The sequence below is a fragment of the Syngnathus typhle genome, linkage group LG13, assembly GCF_033458585.1.
Source record: "Syngnathus typhle isolate RoL2023-S1 ecotype Sweden linkage group LG13, RoL_Styp_1.0, whole genome shotgun sequence".
Lineage (NCBI taxonomy): Eukaryota > Metazoa > Chordata > Actinopteri > Syngnathiformes > Syngnathidae > Syngnathus > Syngnathus typhle.
Window position 1 is genome coordinate 4,586,378 of NC_083750.1, and position 19,480 is coordinate 4,605,857.

The following is a 19,480-nucleotide window of genomic DNA, read 5'->3' on the forward strand; positions in this document are numbered from 1 at the left end:
ACCTCAATGACTCACAGCTCAAAAATCTATAGACACACGCACGCGCACACACACGTCAAGAAACTATGGTTAATTCTTTTTTTTTACTTCGACTGCAATTTGCAAGGCTTCTTTCAGTCTTGTTTTGGTTCGTTTGAGACATCTGCTACACATGCTGAAACTTGGCTCCCAGCATTGAGAACGTCAAGCATGTTGCCTCGCTTTAAATCCATAATGGATGTGTTGCTACATTTTGTTTACATTCCGAGATTCTGTTGCTTTTTGTGTTTGCGTTCAAATGTCTGTTGCTTGAAAGATTGCAACTCCCACAACATTCATGCTAGTTTATTTAGCTAGGCGATGACTTTTTGCATTGTCGGTTAGCATTAAGCTAGCTGACTTATGTAAATATCTTTGTTGCATTGCAATAAACACCTTGAAACAAAGTTTATAATGGCCTATTGAAGCCACAATGGGGTGGCAAGGCACTACTTTTGTCTAAATGAAGGTGCAACTCGGCTGCTCGGTGGTGCACTGGGTAGCACGCCTGCCTTATAGCTAGGAGGGTGCGGGTTCGATTCCACTTCCGGCCCTCCCTGTGTGGAGTTTGCATGTTCTCCCCGGGCCCGTGTGGGTTTTCTCCGGGCACTCCGGTTTCCTCCCACATCCCAAAAACATGCTTGGTAGGCCGATTGAGCACTCCAAATTGTCCCTAGGTGTGGGTGTGAGTGCGAGTGTGTATGGTTGTTTGTCTCTGTGATTGGCTGGCAACCGGTTCAGGGTGTTGTATTTTTTAATGCCTAAGTGATCCGGAGCTTTAGATGTTATTCAAGACCAAACATCATTCCCAATTATCTTTTATTTCTCTATCATAAAAACAGCCAGCAGCAAATGCTGTAATCTCACCCTCAGTGGAAAAAAAACATGTTTTGAACACAATCCACAAGTCACATAGTAACTGGTGAGAAATTACTTTCTAATCATGCATTGAACCTGGTTACTAATTGAAGGGACATTTTTCCCAGGATGTGTTTGGCAATACTGCTCTGAGGAATTTTCCACTCATCTTTTTTTATTCAACTGACTAAATGTGATTAAACGTGTGGTTCTTTTTATGTTTGTCCAGTATTTGTGAACTTTACACCTTGGGAGATGAGTGGTGGATCTGTTTGTAACTTCTTTTTAAAGTTTGTAACTGGCCTGAAATGGTTTTGAAGCAATTCACCACAATGTTTGTTTTAAAAGTTTACAAGAGCTCATTAGACACATTACTGTTCCTGAATATACCTTGTGAGCCTGACTCAGACCATTAAAGCTCACCTGACTGAGCAAGGGGCGTGGCAACACAAACGCCCTATAAATGAAAGCATGTCAAGAATTTCATTAACAACATAGACAGAGCACATCCAGACAAGAGCAGCACTCCCAGAACAAACCCGCCATGCTCAGATCATGCACTCTCCTCTCCTCCTTGCTACTCCTGCTCTTTGGCTCCAGCTCGGGGAAGTGTAAGCCTCAACAAGCCCAGAAGCAAACACTTGATGTGGACATTCAGAGGGTCCAACTAGTGGAGGCGGTCAAGATGGGAATCCTGAGCTCACTTGGGATGGACAAGGAGCCCAGGATCACCCAAAAAGCATCTGAGCGAGAATTGAGGAGGATGTATCAGCTCTACTGGGAAAAACTGAAAGAGATGAGGAGAAATTCTAGCCAGCCGACGGGAGCGACTGTGTCGACGGTGCTTTTTCCAGTTCCAGGTAAACGGGGTGATGAAACGCTTGCTTAATTTCATCATGACTAACACTCGTGAGTGAAAGGAACGTGGGAGTAGAACGGAATGTTTGTTGCAGAGTTCATTCATGAAATCTTTTCATGTGACTTTACCCGTAAAAAGCTCAACAAAGAAAACGCATCAGATAAACTGCAATTTTCCACTGTGCTTGTTATTACATAACCTGCAGCTATTTGCCAGCAGGGGTGTGTAGACTTTTTCTAGCTCATATCTCATTTTGAACACTTTTCTCTGCTCTATCTCTCCATTGTGGGGCCCAGTGAAAGCACCTCATTGGAAAGACCTGTCGCAGTTGCCACCCGGTCAACACATGCAGTTCTACAGAGCTGTTTTCCATAAGAACCCAAACATCCATCCGGAGGCTATTTTAACCCGATCTCAACTTCGGGTTTCCACGGCGACTCCAATTCAACCAACGCACGTAAAGTCTGACATTAGAAGGGAGATTAAAGTCAAGCGGATGAAGATGGTGAACTCCACCGGCTGGACACACACGACCCCTCGTGTTGATGTCTCAAAGATGCAAAATGTGACGATGGACATCGGCACCAAGGTGACAAAGTGGATCAAAAGAGATGATGATGATACAGCATTGGTTGTGGATGTAAGGATGGCTGTGGGTGAAAGCGAGCCAATCATCTCTCTGGAATTAGACTTCATTCCCCCCAAAGCAGCAACGAAAAGAAGGCTGCGTCGCTCCAACAAGGAGGACGAGTGCAACCAACAAGGATGGTGCTGCCGCAAATCCGTCAACGTGTCATTCCAAGACATCGGCTGGACCGATTGGATCGTGGCCCCAACGGAGTACACGATGCATTTGTGCGACGGCACTTGCCCGCACAACTACAAGCCGGCCAGCATGCACACGCAGGTGAAGTCTCGCTTAAACCAGATCATGAACGGCGGCTCGCCTAGGCCATGCTGCGTGCCGGCCTCCTACGAGCCCATGGTCCTCATGTACTACGACGGTAGGGGGAAGTTGAAACTGTCACCTTTTAGTGATCTAATAGTCACTAAATGTCATTGTGCCTAAGGCAGCCCAAACTCATATTGTAATGTTTTTTTTTCTCACTGGACTTTTATGTTTAAATATTTTATTTATTTGAAAATGGTATTTATTGTCCGACTCCTAAACTACATTCATGTATCAAGTGTGCCATTGCTATTGTTACAGCATTTCATAAAGCAGTGTTTCCCCATTGCCAATTGTTTGAGCTAAGGCACACTAAATATTTTGTCCCATCAAGGGATAAAAACTACCCAAACGGATGTGTGAAATCTAACAACAAATGATGGTTGGGCCTTCTTGAACCCAAAACCGAGTGACTTATGGTAGTAGTGTTAGCCACTGAGCCATTCAGCTAGCACTGACATTTGTTATAAAAGTTACGTTTGCTTCAAATCAGTATACCTCACCCAAATCTTCAATCCCATCTACCGGGTCAACTTCTTAAGTTAACCTCAATTTAAACGTAAATCAGCAATGAGCGGCTTAGGAAAACAACCCAGCATTTAGGACGTGTAAAAACACACATAAAAAAACAGTGGCAGGACATACCGCATTTTGTGCACTATAAGGGGCACCGGCTTATAAGGCGCACCTTCAATGAATGGCTCATCCTAAAACTTTGTCCATATATAAGGCGCACCGGATTATAAGGCGCACCTTTAATGAATGGCCCATTTTGAAACTTTGTCCATATATACGATATATATATTTGGCCCGCGGGCCAGACTTTGGACACGCCTGCTGTAGTGGCTCAATATTGGTCCATTTATAAGGCGCACCTGATTATAAGGCGCACTGTCGGCTTTTGAGAAAATTGGAGGTTTTTAGGTGCGCCTTATAGGGCGGAAAATACGGTACATTTGATACCTCGGCTTTTGGTAGGGACTTACCCGACTTTATCGACTTTTCAATACCACCACAAACTGTCAAATATATCATACTCACCAAAAATGCTGATTAAATAGTGTTGCCTTGGCCACCTTTGGGTAGGACTACAGACATATAGATGGAAACATCTTAGCTCCTCAATTAAGATTAAGCAGAAATATTGCTCACTCTTTGCAGAGGATAAAGAAAATGTGACTATTGCTATATTGTCTGTCTACATGTATCCTTTTACCATTCGTGTTCAAATATCTGTGGCTTAAAAAGTGCGACAAGGATGCTATTTGGTAACACTTCTATGGTGTTTTTTTGTGTTAGCATTAAGCTAGCCGACTTTAAGGCAAACTAATGTGGTTGTTTACAATACACATGTAACATTCTCAGGTTAATTGTACCATCTGCTATCTAGTCAAAAAGCATTTTGTCATTATATTGCCATAGACAGATTATTTACCAATTTTTTGGGTAAAAAAAAAAATCCCTTGCACTGCATGACACAGTAGTTGGAATTTGGGAATCACTGCTATAACATACTTTTTAATTTGATTGTCATTTATGTTGAAGGTACTGTATTATATGACGAACATTTTGTATTGTCATGATTATTTCATTGCCGTTTTTATTTATCTATACAGACCTGTTGCACTTGAATTTATATCACCAACAAGGACATTTCATAATAAACATACGGGAAATAAAAAGCTCTCATGCTGTCATCAAATTAGTTTAATGGTTTATGAAGGCCAAGGTGTGTAGACTGCACTGCAAATCAGCTTATTGATAACTTTGACAGTATCTCCTTGACCCTGACACCACTTTGTAGCCTTGACCGAGGCGAGGGACATAAATGTTGCCAAGAAAAGTTTCCACGGTTTGAATTGAGTGGAAAAGGCACCAGATGTTAAGCACTGATACATTCAAACAAGATTTTGTTCTATGGCATTCATCCCGCCATCCACACAACAGACACAAACCAAACAACAGTAGCCTGGAACATAAACGAAATAAATAGAATGACGATTTATCTACGCCCTGTCGTCTGGGTAGCGATGTCACATTTGTGCCAATTTAGCACGCTGACTCTAATGTGCCCATTAATGAAGGTTGTTCACGTCTTTAAGCTGGAAATACAGTCCATGTTGAATTTGTTACAGGTTGGTTCTACATTTTGTACTGTACACAAAGTGTTAAATAGCCCAAAAAATGAGATCAGGTTTGAAGAAACAGACATTCGAGGTTACGAAATCATCACAGGTTGTGTGAAGCAGGCCTGAGGAAAAACGCGATTGTGATGTCAGTTCCTATGATTCCGGGAAAATATAAACGTCGTCGTCTCGAGATTCTGGTAGAAAGGCGAGGTTACATGCAGGATAATTGCTGTAGATTGCATCATCGGGGGGATCACACTGCAAGTACAAATTCTCAGCAGGTACATGAGATGGCCTGTAGAGAAATAATCACCAGCAATGTCAAATTCAAAAGCATAAATAAAATCATTCGTGAAAATATGATGTTACTTGGAGTGGTGGCAAGTACAAAAACGTTACTTTACTACTACTTTTAGCTATCTGTACTTGTGCTATACTACTTGAAAATTTCTGATGATTTTTTTTTTGTTTTTATAGTGTACATTTCAAAATAGATATGTCTGTATCAAGCTTTTTTATTTTTTAAACTTTTAAACTGCAGAAAAAGAGCGGTCTAATTTAGAGAAATATTTGTTCTTACTTTTTGTACACTGTCTACTTGTACTTAGGGGTGTTAGTTTAATGGATTTCCTTTCTTTAGTTGTGTTCAAAGCATCATTCGTGAGTCATCAGCTGCTTTGTCACTACTCAGAAGATCAAATAAAGTCTAAATGGAGCATTTTCTCTCAAACAAAAACTAAGTCAAAAGGGTGAAACCACATCACATGCAATGTTTCTTCATCTGTTTCCATTCTGTTCAGTTTTAGGGACAATACGTTCATACTATGTCACACTTTCTGAATCAACATTATTATGTAAGAAGACAATGGCACACCTGCTCTGAGACCCGGCGCCACTTTTCTGGCCTTCCATATTTTCATAGATGGAAGGATTCTCAGTCGATTGTGTTCTGATCATGCCGACGTACTGATGGTCACCCTGTGGCGTCTGTATGCATTCCATCTGTTGGCTTTCCTTTTGACCCAATAGAGGCAGATTCCATTCGTCCTTACAGAATCCGACCGTGATCATAACACCAATTGTAACCAGCATCAGAAAGAAGAGTGTCAGGCCCACGGCGAGACCGACAGGGGAGGTAGGCGCTGCACATTCGGTGCCATTTACAGGTAGGCAAGTGTTATTGAGCCACATGACCTGAAAATATATATAAAAAAACAAAACAAATTCAGCTTACCACAAATTTTTTGTGGCCTCTGGTCCAAACACAACATCAAATAAATAATATTCACCAAAAGTTTATTTTCAGCCCAATCAAAGTCAAAGTCAAAGTCTGCTTTATTGTCAATCCCTTCATATGTCAAGACACACAAAGAAACCGAAATTCTGTTTCCTCTATCCCACGGTGACGAGACAATGCTGTACTCCTTGAAAATTTCAGATGATTTTTTGTTGTTTTTACACTGTACATTTTAAAATAGATGAGTCTGTACCAAGCTTTTTATTTTTTTTAACTGCAGATGACAACAACGTAAAAAAAAAGATAGGTTAAGGCAGCCATGGGGGTCTAATTTAAAGAAATATTTGTTTTTACTCTTTGTACAAATATTACACTGCTATTCATGGCAAATATGGAGTATACATAATAGTGAAAATCTACAAATCTCAAAATTTCCCCAGAAAACAAAAACAAAGACAATGTTACTAAAAAATACATGTGATTAAGTCTTGGATCTATATTTAATTTTACAATAGATTAATACAGTCTGCAATTTCTATTTTAGTAGGGCATCAAGTACAGCAAAATAAACAGCTGTCTTACCGCTCAGGACACCAAAGTCGACAATTGTGAGAAACGTCCAGCAGTTTGGTGTCAACCACCCTTTAACACTTGCAACAGAGCAGTTCCTCTTTTCTTCGATCATGAAAGTGGGGGATGATGAATAAGCTATAATCAGATTTCCTGTAAGAGCTGTTTGGGTTTTTTCACACGAGTCACTCGATATTATTATATTCATACTAACCCATCAAAGGGAAATGATTGAGTGAATATGATATGAGCCTTTTAACAAAAAAAAAGAAGTACCGTATTTTCCGCCCTATAAGGCGCACCTAAAAACCTAAATTTTTATCAAAGGTGCGCCTTATAGTCCGGTGCGCCTTATATATGGATCAAGTGATGAATTTGTTGATCCATACTGGTTGTACACAGTGCTCTGCCAAAATGTTTTAGTACGTTTTAGTACGACTAGTAAATTACAAGGTCGCATCGCTTCCCAACATTACGGTAACTGTAGTCAGGGGGCGTCACCGAATAGCTGCTATACGCGCGAGGCTATTTCATGTCAAAATAGGCTGCTCTGTTCATGTTTCGAGTAAATCTACGGATCGATATGGAAGGGAAACATAGGTAAGTAGTACCAATGCGTTAGATCGAACTTTAGTCAGTTCTGATCATTTTAGAGGAGATCGTTTGAGAAACGCGATTGTTTACACTTTGCTGAGGCTCATGGGAGATTGCAAGCTGAGGGTCATGGGTTTTTGCGGATGGCTAATGCTATAACAATAGCTGCTATACGCGCGAGGCTATTTCATGTCAAAATAGGCTCCAGCCATCCCTGTGTGGAGTTTGCATTGTCCCTAGGTGCAAGTGTGAATGGTTTTGTCTCTGTGTGCCCTGCGATTGGCTGGCAACCGGTTCAGGGTGTCCCCCGCCTACTGCCCGATGACGGCTGGGATAGGCTCCAGCACACCCGCGACCCCCGTGCGGACTAAGCGGTTCAGAAAATGGATGGATGGATAGATACATAGTGCTATGTATTTTAAAGTGGAAACAGTCAATTCAGTTCTAATTGATGCACTCACATCTTTAAAATCAAAATGAGTTTTCTGATTCAAATCAGTTTTCATTACACCCCTACTACATACGTTTAAAAAGTGTACCTAATAAACGGTCTGAAAACAAACTTCCAAAAGTCAACATGCTAATGATTGTACTTAATGTTACGCAAACGTTCAAGGAAGTGATTTTTTAACATACCACTAGAGAGAGCCAACGAGCTACAAGTTGTAAGTCATCTACACTTTGAGACTGTTCTATTTTATTCTATTTGAGTCCCCATGCTTGCAAAAGTGTTATTCATGTAGCTACTGTGATGAATTATGAATGGGTTGGAATGTTAAAGGGTTGTAATTGTCCTGGGTGCGCCCATCAGCTGGGATACCCTGAAAACAAGCTCTGCAAGGCCACAAATACTCATCAAGTAGTGGGGCAAAAACATTTTTGAAAAATGTCAGACCAGCAGGATCAGCAGCGTATTTCTTTATGTCCATTATACGAGTGTAAACTTCCCAGAGTAATCTCATCAACGATTTTCTTCGCTACGGTTTGCCCTTGAATCACAGGTTTTCAGTGTTGCCATGGTTACTTTAAATCAAATCTTACTCTCTTTGATGGCAGGTGAGACAACACAAGTTAGTATGAGCAAGAGTCAGGGCATCCACTAAGGTATTTACAGAGGTTTCAAACTCATTTTCATCACGGGCCATATCATAGTTGTGGTTTTAGTCTAGGGACCATTATTGTGAAAATCATATAAACATGATCAGATCATACTAATATTGCAAACACACTGATGCCCCTGCGTTTCATTGTTATTATGTTAATTTTGTTTAAACAATTCGAGTTTGAATTCAGAAGTCGTCATGTGAGCAGTTGTTTCTGTGCAAAAGTGCAACTCTTGGTGTACTTACAAGACAAGTACAGGCATGTAGAGAGGGAAGACTTCCTAAGGCATAAAAGATGAGAATTATCTATTTACAAATTATAACTCAATGCAAAAGGATTAATGTGCTGACTCAAGTTCCCCAACGTCCAAGTTTTTCAATTTAAAATGAATTTTTTTTAGAGGTACTGTGATGTAAGAGACATAGTCATTGATGCACTTTCAGCCGCCTGTTAAACTCACAAATACGAGAACACACTTGCAAAGAGCTGCTGTAGATCACGACTCACATAAACCAGAGCAAAAAAGAATTGAAAAATCATTACATTTCTGGGTGAAAAGAATACATTGGGGTTATTTATCAGAATGGGTCGATTTTTACCCGAACCCTATGTTCAAATGATTAAATTAAAACATGCCGTAGAAGGGACATTTTACTTTGGTATGGTCCACTAACCGGAAGTGGATTTCCCTGACTCAGTGTGACTTGCCTTTGACACTGAGCGTTGACAGAAAGCGGAGCAGAAGAGCATCAAAACATGGCGACTCAAAACAATCCGCGGAAATTCAGCGAGAAGATTGCTTTGCATAACCAGAAGCAGGCACAAGACACGGCGGCGTTCGACGAAGTGATGAAAGACCTCAGCATTAATCGGGCTGCCAGGGTAAGGACGCATTTTCCCCGCCTCCTCACTTATGCTCGAGCACTGAAACGTACTTGCAGAGTACGCAGGTAAACAATAACAAGCGTTCAAAGCTAACACATGGAGGAGATATTTTGCGTTTACCTCATTTTTGAAACCTCCAATTATCCATGGATGGAAAGAGATGACAGTATGGTGAAGTTAAAGTTGATTCGGTTTTTGCAACACGCAAGTGGGAGCAAAGGGGCGTGCGACACTTGACTTACGAGGTGAATTCGTTCCTTATCCAAGCTCGTGACTCGGATTGATCGACTCAATTTCCTATGTTGAAATGAACCGAGATGACATTAATCCGTTTCATCTGCCCCAAAACCACCAATGAATAAAATTAACACTGAACAGTAGGGCCTAACAATTTTTCAAATTCAAATTAACATTCTAATTTATGGGGTGGATAAAGAAAAACTCATTCAATATTCTTAATATTAATATACCTATTAATTAATATATTAATATTAATATATTATATTAATATTAAACTTCATTTAATATTTATATAGTTGGCACCGTACAGTTCCCATATTTAGGTATGCACTTATTTTTTTAGAACAATTCAACGTAATTTATTGCAATTTATTTGAATCTTGTCCTTTCTGATTTTATTTCAATAACCTAAAATACAGCTTGTGCTTAATTTTTCATAACAGAACGTAATTCCGACAGTGTAATCGATGTTGTAGAGCATGGCAACGTGTGTTACTCTACTTGAGTGAACTTGTCAGACTCATCCTGTGGTTATGCAGTGTGTACACTGCATGATTGACAGCCACACAGCAAAGATGAAGCTTGGCAGATTATGTGAATTTTAAACCACACAAAGCAAATGGGCCTACAAGATAAATCCCTTGAATGTTAGCCTGACTGTCGTTGAGTCGACACATTATGGGCTCTATTTATACTTACCGTTTTTTTCCGTGTATAATGCGCCCCCATGTATAATACGCACCCTAAAAATGGCATGTTGATGCTGGAAAAAAGCCTGTACCCATGTGTAATACGCACCCAGATTTTGACTCCTACTTAAGTCCGTGAATGTAAAATTATTTCAGAAAAAAGATCATCTTTGGGAACAACCGGATGTTCTGCCGGTCAGTATCACTGCGCATGCGCTAGCATACTCAATAGCGAAGAAATGTTTCGGATTTGTGTAGGGTACATTGTGACAGCAAACGAGCAGGTGATCTAGCAAGCGTCTGATACGAGAGCATTGTGTTTGTATGGAGTGTGTTTGAAGTGAGCAGCAGAGGAGAAAGCACATCTGTAATGGCGGCCTCTGTATGATATCCGGATTAAAATATATATATATATTTTTTGTACCCATGTATAATGCGCACCCCAGATTTTAGGACAATAAATTAGCTAAATTTTGCGCATTATACATGGAAAAAACGGTATTTACGCTAGAACCTGTGGTGATAGAAAAAAATGACTGTTTTGCAACAGTATTTCAGTGTTTTGATTTGACCTATGATTCATTTTGTCCCCTTGTCAAAGACAAATACATAATAATAAACATTGAAATAATTTATATTTTCTTTCTCTCAGTTGTTGTGTTGTGGTTGAAAGGATTTGGACTGGCCTCTCTCTAATCCAGAGACCTTCTAATATGTAATCAACAGATCAGCGGGTGAACATATTCAGAGACATAAATGTTCAGATTGGAACTGGAGTTAAATGGACCGTGAGCAGGGGAAAGTCATTATTATTAGATTTTCTGCCCTTCCCAAAGTGAGCTTGAATGAGAAAATTTAATTGACCTGTTTTGGTCGCCCTGATGGGAAAAGGAATTGGATTCCATTTTGAAATAAATACTGTATCTTTTGAGGGCTTTTGGGACTGAGCTTCAGAATTAGTATTACATGTTTCATCACATTTCTGTTGTCACTGGTGGTTGTGATGAATTTGATTTATGTATTCTTTTTTTTTTATGATCTTCTTCCAGTTGAAGTTGCAGACGACTCAGTATTTGCAGTTGGGACCTAACCATGGGCAGTACTATGGAGGATCGTTGCCGAACGTAAACCAGATTGGAAGCAGCACTGCTGATTTTTCTTTCCAGGTCAGCTCCTTTTTTTTTTTAATGCTTTTTGTGATCCCACTAGTATGAATCTGATTCATATTGCGTTTATGATTTAAACTGCAAAATTAACATGTTTTTATCTATCTCAGAAGGCGGCCAATTTGCCACTTCCTGTCGACTGAAAATGACATCACGGTTGCCAGGTCTGAGGTCACAAACCAATCATGGCTCATCTTGAGAAAACAATGAGCCGTGATTGGTTGTGACATTTTTAGTCGACAGCAAGTGGCAAAATGGCCGCTCACTGGGTTTTGCCTGTTAAATTCATGTTCAGCAAATGAAACATAAATCAGAAAATGTTGTTGTGCACAGAACATATGACTCCAAAGAAAATGTTGTGGTTTAAGTCCATTTTAAAATACCTTAAATGATTTGTGCATCAAAGTGAATGAAGGCATTCACAATACCAACTTAGTTTGGGAATGTTTCCCTAAATTTGCTGTCATAAGGATTCTGGGATGGATGCAAACAGCTCATCGCGACACCACGGGCTGGTGGACAGAGTCTACCGCAACCGAATCACATCACCCCATCGGAACCCTCTCACTGTCGACAAACATGGACGCCAGATATCCTTTTGTGTCCTATAATGTGAAGTCTAGATCTGTTTAGTGTAAAAGTGAGGATGAAAACTATTTTAACATGTTTTTTTTTTTTTCCTTATATTGTTTTTAGATTACAAATTTTCCAGATGGGCTTGTAACTAGGGGTGTAAATCGCGGGTTTTGTCACAATACGATATCATATCGATACAAAGAACTACGATACGATGTTTGCCGATATCTTAAAGCCTGCTGCGATTCATTCACGATATATCACGATATAGTGCTCTACGATCGATATTTTTTTTTTTTTAATAAAAAATATAGAACAATATCCTGATTTATAACAATTCATACGCAAAATCAACAAGGTACTGCAAACTCTTTATTCAGGAAATTACAAATAGTATACAAAGTGCTTATTTTAACACTGAACTTTGATGTCGTGTTTTTTCTTTAAATGTGCGGCGAGATTTGTGAATATTTGATCACCGCATGGCAGGATTTACAAACTGCACGTGTCTTGTCCGTTGAGTCATCTTTTCTTTGGAATCCAAAGTGCTTCCAAACGAATGACTTGAAGCCTAAAGGGGAGCCAATTTCCTCGTCTTTTTGGACACTAGCCATAGCACCAGCCCAGGAGCCGCGTAGTTGTCGACTCCCCTTTCACGTGCCTGCTCTGCTCACAACACGCCGCTCACTGCTCCCGGAAAGAGGAAGCGAGCAACAATGAACTGGATTTCAAAATAAAGTCGCGTCTAATGTCCGAAGTCAAACACGGCGATATAAATCGATGTTTACGTTTAGCATCGATGCCAATAAATCGTAGAGCATTATATCGATTAATCGATGTGTATTGATGAATCGTTGCACCCCTACTTGTAACGTATCTCCCCCACAATGATAGTGGGTTCACGATAGTTAATTTGCTGTCTAAGAAAAGTTCATCTTGAACAATTGCAATGGTATTTTCTTAAGCTTCAGCATCACATTGACAGCTGTCCGTACAGCTCGGTATATTTGTCACCGCCACCTGACATCAGCTGGAGGAGGTAAGTTGCTCTCTGCGTGATTGTATCCTCCTGTGCACCCTTTGTAGTCGTCGTAGTAAATCCCTTATATTGCCTCAGATTTTTTTATTTTTTATTACAGACACTCTAAAAAAAATATGCACCATTTGAACATTAACACTGCACTTTAATGCAGGAAAATAAAAAAAATTGGATGTTAAAGTGAAATTATGAAATGTACCGAAATAAATGTTGAAATATTAACCAAAGTGGGATTGAACACTAATGCCCGCAGTGTAGATCCAGTCTCTGATTTGCTTTTGTCTATTTGCGTTGCAGGACAAACTCTGACTCGGCGCTTCACCAGAGCACATTAGCTCCCGGCCAGCAAGCCTCCTTCATGGGTGGGTTCCAAGAGCTCCAGCCCAAGCAAGGTACAATGATAATAAATGCTAGTATTTTTTTTTCCCATTTTGCTGCTTTCAGTTGACACTTGAGTCATTTTGGTGCCGATCTAGTGGGAAAAAAAATATTTGTTCTGTCTGTCACAATACATGGCTGGCAAACTAACTAACCACATTGGTAGCAACTGCTCTACAGAATATTGAACATTTTCCGGGAATCCTTCAAACTATCAAACATTTTTGGACAACCCGTGTGACTTAGTATGTGCCTTTTTACTTTACTGCCAGGATTTCAAATTGTCAAACAGGAGGTTGAAGAAGAAATGCCCAAAGAGAACTGGGACTGCAAAAAGGTGGACACATACATTTTGTATTTTATATGAGATTGAATTTGCTCAAGCTTATGATCTTTTCTCCTTTCAGGATGTTTCTAGATCCAAATCATATGAAGTCCCTGGAATCCAGTGAGTTTTACAGTGTTGATTGGAATACATGCATTGCTTGTGTTTAAAAAAAAAAAAAAACACGGGAAGGGTAACTGGAAAGTGGAAACGCAACCACATTAAATCGCAATATTGAGCCAGTATCACTGTTAGTTTTTTTTTTTTTAATTGTTCAGCCCTAATCTCAAGGCACCAACGTATTTTTTATTTCTTTCATTTCTAAATTGATGGTGCATCTGCATATTTTCCGGCAGCATAATTCCATCACCGGAGCAGCATCTCAAACCAGTTGCTCACAGCACTGGCGGTTCTCTGCCTGACCTATCAAACATTAAGTTCCCTCCTCCGCTATCCACCCCGCTGGACTCAGACGATGCTTCGGCCGTCTCATTGAGTTCTTCCAGCAACGGCGCCAACATGCTGGATAAAATACAAGGTAGCAAAATAGCCAGCACTGCTCATAATTGAACACCTACAGAAACCTTTTTGAGGTTCTGATTCCGCACTGTGTGAGTGCTGTTGAAAACTACATTTTCATGCCATTGTTTTTAAACGCTGGGTAGGATTGAACACCTCTCAGCCCGCAGTAACCATGGAGACGCAGTCTGGGCAGGACAACATGGATCCTCTTATTCTTAACACAAGAGACTTTCACCAGCAGCAGAACTTGCAGCACTCGCCAACATCGGTGCCGCTCCCACTCTCTCAGGTAAATCTTGGTTTCTTGATAATTCCATCAAGTACCGTATTGGCCCGAATATAAGACGGTGTTTTTCGCATTGAAATAAGACTGAAAAAGTGGGGGTCGTCTTACATTTGGGGTCTAGACATTATACCCATTCACAACGCTAAATGGCGTTGGCTACAGATATCCTTAAAGCGAATGCTGAACTTAACTCCCCAGGCCAAAGTGAACCCCTGTCACGAAGAATAAAAATAAAAATAGCGGTAGCACGAAGAAAAAAAATAAAAAATAGCGGTAAGAAAGAAAAGAGAAGAGATAACAAAATGAAAAAAACAGAAGCCATTCATTTACAAATGTGATTGCACTTTAGTTTACATATTTAAAAGTTGCAATATTAAGATGTGATAGACAGTTTTTGCATGATTTGAATGAGGCAAAATAACATGCTTTTTCTCTCAAATATATTGTTATCATCATTTGTTTCAGATGTACTGTAATTATTTTCTCTATGAAAATTAAATTTGGTGTTCAAAAAGTCTTTTTTTCAAACTTGAGTCTTGAAAAAGAGGGGGTCGCCTTATAATCAGGGTCGTCTTATATTCGGGCCAATACGGTAGTTTGTTTTGTGACTAAGCTTTGAAGTAAATTTGCTTTGGCTGTTTACAGGTTGCAATCAATGCCATGAACCTTGAACAGCAGTTATCCCAGTATGCCTTCTTCAATCAGCCTCCGCCATCCCAAACACACCAGAACCAGCCTGTGAGTATCATCTAACATTCTGATTACTCTCCAGATAACATCCAATGGAACATTGCTGGAAATTTAACTTGAAATTCAACTTTGGGTTGTTCTGTGGCCCTAGTGGGGATAAGCGGTTCGGCAAATTTGATTGTCCCGTGTTGTATCGCATCAGTAGGAGTAGCTAGACGAAGAAGGCACCACTGAAAAAGATTAGCAAAACTCCAAAATCCTTCTAGGCCTCACCGATATATGACTGAGAAGTTTTTGAATGACTCAAATCATATCCTCTTGTATCAGGCCTGCCCACTCCAACAATACCGCAGTAGGGTGGGATCCTCTGCCAATCAATCTCCAACCTCCCCCATCTCCAACCATAGCTTCTCACCTGGAACTTCGCCTCAAGTAAGGGCGTGGGAATTAACGAGGTGTAGGCGGGCTCTTTGTTAGACAAGCATCCATCTCTGGCGTCGTGGTTGTCTTGTCTGCCCCCCAGCTGCCTTGTTGATGATTGCAGCAGATCTGGGCAAAGGAAATATGCCCATGCAGCGTATTAGCTAAAGAAGTGCTTCTTAAATTGTCAGAATTTAATTCATTTAGTTTGAAATCTAAACTAGAAATCTGTTTTTGTTTTCAATGTCATTTACTAAAAAAAAACACACCATTGCATGATTGCATTTGGAAGCTAAATTAGTTTGTTTTTTGCCCAGATCTGTCCATTTGTGATGCAATGGTGCGTGACGAAGCTTCCTTTCCTGTTGCTTTGTGGTGCTCCTCTGTATCCCCTCCCTAATACCCCCGAGAAAATGAAAATGATTTTACACAAGCTAGGGGGGATTTCAGGCACTGCAACAGGAAATGGTAATCCCCATGGAAGTGTTTTTTTTTTTTTTTTTTTTTCTTTTTTTTGGGGGCTGTGTTAATCTTTCTCACGGATGGATTTTAACAAATTGAGCCAAGCTTTGCTGGGTGTTGCATTTAGATAAACGGAGCACACCCAAGGTAAACACGGCTCAGGGTTGTTGATCATAATCTGCCTCTCTATTTGTAGAAGAGATTTCAGGAACATGCATTTGAAATATTTTACAGCACTGCCATTCTAGCTTTGTATAAACCGTTAAATCTACAGCTGGTAATTTACAAATGAACATATTTAGAGGCAAAGTAAAAAAAAGTTTTTTTCTTTTCTCTTTCCAAATCAGCCTTTGCTGTTCTGTGATGGTTAAGCAGTACATATCAGAACATCCTTTGCTGCTCTGACATGCTTTAACTGTCACGCTGGTTACATCAAACACGCACACACACTGTAGAAGGAAATAATACAATTACTTGAACATTAGGAGGTTGTCAGGAGTTACTGTTGCTGGTTTGTCTGAATGGGAAATTTCAAAATAATTTACTTGTCAGAAGCAAGGTCATTTTAAATCTGGAATTTGGATCGTAAATGCCAGTGAGAAGCAATTTGTTATCCTACAGAAAAGGAGAAAAAAGACAAATCCTTTTGGAGTTGTTTTTGTTAGTATTGTATTACGTTTATTATATTTGCATTATGACTTTTTTCGCAGCAGCAGCAGCATAACTCCATCCTGGGCAGTGTCTTTGCAGACTTTTATGACCAGCAGCTTCTGTCCATTCAGGCCAGTGCTCTCTCTCAACAGGTATGCTACTTCAATTATAACAGGGAATTATTTTTCAAGAATTTATAAAGAACCTTTTGTATTGCTTCTTCCTCATTGTGCTTGCCAGCTAGAGCAGTTCAACATGATGGAAACACCCAACAGCTGTGGTAGCTTCAACAACCAGACCTCCACACTCAACCACTCCCAGGCCTTGATGGGCTTGTCCGGTGGCCACTGTAACCTCACGGACTCTCAGCAGCTTGGCTACAGTAGTCACGGCAACATCCCCAACATCATTCTCACAGGTGCTCCTCTGTCATATTGCATACTAAGAAATACTGTAGGCCCAATTTTAGAGTCAGTTTTAGCTTCTTGCCAAAGTTTGGAAAAATGGCACTACATATTTTTTACTTAATGTAAAACTGACTTGGGTCAGCAACACCGGTTGTTCTTTTTGGGACGATTTGCGGCATCTCTGTGCAAAAAGAGACTAAAGAGCCCGTTCACCTTCCTCATTCAGTGTGTTTGGCTCCTGTTCAGTGAGTGGCGAGTCTCCTCCCAGCCTGCCCAATGACCTGGGTGACTCCCTGTCAAGCGATGTCAGCTTCGACGTCGACGACCATTTCCCACTGGATGACCTAAAAATCGACCCACTGACACTTGATGGCCTGCACATGCTCAATGACCCGGACATGTTGCTCACTGACCCGGCCACAGAGGATGCCTTTCGACTGGATCGCCTCTGAGTGGATCACAACTTGCCCGATGGACTTCTATAAGAAAGCTTTTGAAAGAGAGAGGCCAGCTTCGCTTCTTCTGAACTAGAAAAAAGGGCAACATCCTTAAAACTCAAGGTATGAATTCTGTTTGTGGTTCTGCCAATGACACGCCTCTTTATTGTGATAAATTGTTCAAAGAAGTAGGAGTCGAGTCAAACTGACAAAGCAGTGTAAAACAAAAGCAGCTACAAAGTGTTCTGACGTGGTGGACATCATGTTGAGATTTTACTTGACTTCTTAATAACACCATACTTAACCAAGTTACTACCCTATTTTCCGCACTATAAGGCGCACCGGATTATAAGGCGCACCTTCAATGAATGGCCCATTTTAAAATTTTATCCATATATAAGGTGCACCGGATTATAAAGCGCATAGAATAAATAACTCAATGTTGCTCAAACGTTAATGCAGTCACAATATAGTAATACTTGAAATAGTGAAAACAATAACAATATATCAATAACTCAACGTTGCTCAAATGTTAATATCACACAACACGCAAAATAAACACGTAAAAACACGCTTACTTTAATAAATTAGTCCTCATCCACGAATCCATATTGGTCCATATATAAGGTGCACCGGATTATAAGGCGCACTGTCGACTTTTGAGAAAATTGGAGGTTTTTAGGTGCGCCTTATAGTGCGGAAAATACGGTAATTAAATGTATTATGTGCCAGATTGCTACACAATTACTTTTGGTGGCTGAACACTTTTTTTTACCAATCAGAGGATAGAAAAACGCTGGCAATAGGCAGATTTGAAATCTGGAGTTTGTCATGGCGTTTTTATTCTCCAAGGAAGTTGACCTATGCAAAACACAGAATTGATTTTGGACTACAAAGTGATACTGATATTAAGTTTTTAGAGCGCACAAAGATGCTGCCATGTTTATACAGTGTATATATGTTAATATTTTTAAAACTTGCCCAAAAACAAAAAAAGAATCAACAGAGAAACAAATTGCACTTGCTCCCAAAGATGACCTCAGTGTAGTAGGAATTTAATTTTAAACAGTCTCTGTTGTCAAAGAACATTGTGTGGATGCAATGAAAATGTATATAACTATGCTCAAAATGGCTTTCCATCTGTAGTAAGCTCACATCTGGTAAGGTTGCGTGAGTATTTCAAATTGAATTTTTGGGCTAATAATTTTGATTCTCCATGAGCAGAAAGATATCTTTGTTTTCTAAACACTACAGTGAAACCGATTACAGTCAATGTCTTCATCATACTGTATTTATCATGCCTGTCTAATAATTAGACAAATTTATTGTCCATTTGGTGTCTGGGTTTGTATTTCAATGGTTGTTGCATTGCACTTTATGCTTTTATGTAAAAGACTACTTTAAGAGGCAATTTTGATACCGAACATCTATGTGATTTCTTCAGATGCGAGTTTAATTCATTCCTAATCCAACAGTTTGAGCATCACGATTATTCATTGCGGCCTCTTATGGTGTGCCCGACTTGGCCATCGGGTGGCAGTATATGACTTTCATAATTATAAGCGACTCAGTAAATTAAGTCATGTAACTTGTTAAAAATAGTGTGTGTGCATTCACAATATAAATATATATAGTTATATATATATAGTTATATATATATAGTTATATCGTTTTATATATATATATATATATATACGTATATATTTAAATAACTATATATTTAATATAACTATATATATATATATATATACATATTTTATATATATATATGTTTATATATATATATATATATATATATATATATATATATATATATATATATATATATATATATATATATACATATATATAGTTATATTAAATATATAGTTATTTATTTATTATATGTAATAATTATTCACTGTCCGCCAATCTGCTGCTGGTTGTGAAGTGACTCAGAAATGTCAGAACGATTTGTATCTCAAAAAAGTTGTTAAATTGCATCACTCC

At 39.5% G+C, this 19,480-nt stretch overlaps 2 protein-coding genes across 5 annotated transcripts; both read left to right on the forward strand.

The window, feature by feature from the left end:
• Nucleotides 1–1,353: 1,353 nt before the first annotated feature.
• On the forward strand, nucleotides 1,354–4,930 carry LOC133165037 (growth/differentiation factor 8). The gene is made up of 2 exons (XM_061294384.1): nucleotides 1,354–1,736; nucleotides 2,032–4,930. Exons 1-2 carry the CDS (start codon nucleotides 1,421–1,423, stop codon nucleotides 2,802–2,804), a joined length of 1,089 nt encoding a protein of 362 aa, XP_061150368.1. The 5' UTR covers nucleotides 1,354–1,420; the 3' UTR covers nucleotides 2,805–4,930.
• A 4,069-nt stretch (nucleotides 4,931–8,999) lies between these two features.
• Nucleotides 9,000–19,118, forward strand: LOC133165036 (CREB-regulated transcription coactivator 1-like). 4 transcript variants are annotated; one of them, XM_061294379.1, is made up of 14 exons: nucleotides 9,000–9,200; nucleotides 11,182–11,298; nucleotides 11,769–11,888; nucleotides 12,852–12,913; nucleotides 13,211–13,305; nucleotides 13,564–13,628; nucleotides 13,699–13,739; nucleotides 13,973–14,154; nucleotides 14,282–14,427; nucleotides 15,070–15,162; nucleotides 15,442–15,546; nucleotides 16,707–16,799; nucleotides 16,888–17,065; nucleotides 17,301–19,118. In XM_061294379.1, the coding sequence occupies exons 1-14, from the start codon at nucleotides 9,075–9,077 to the stop codon at nucleotides 17,504–17,506; spliced, it is 1,629 nt and encodes a 542-aa protein (XP_061150363.1). In that variant the 5' UTR covers nucleotides 9,000–9,074; the 3' UTR covers nucleotides 17,507–19,118. The 4 variants fall into 4 exon arrangements, with proteins under 4 accessions (XP_061150363.1, XP_061150364.1, XP_061150365.1 ...); XM_061294380.1 differs by having other exon boundaries at nucleotides 16,710–16,799; XM_061294381.1 differs by lacking the exon at nucleotides 15,442–15,546 and having other exon boundaries at nucleotides 9,001–9,200.
• Nucleotides 19,119–19,480: the final 362 nt, after the last annotated feature.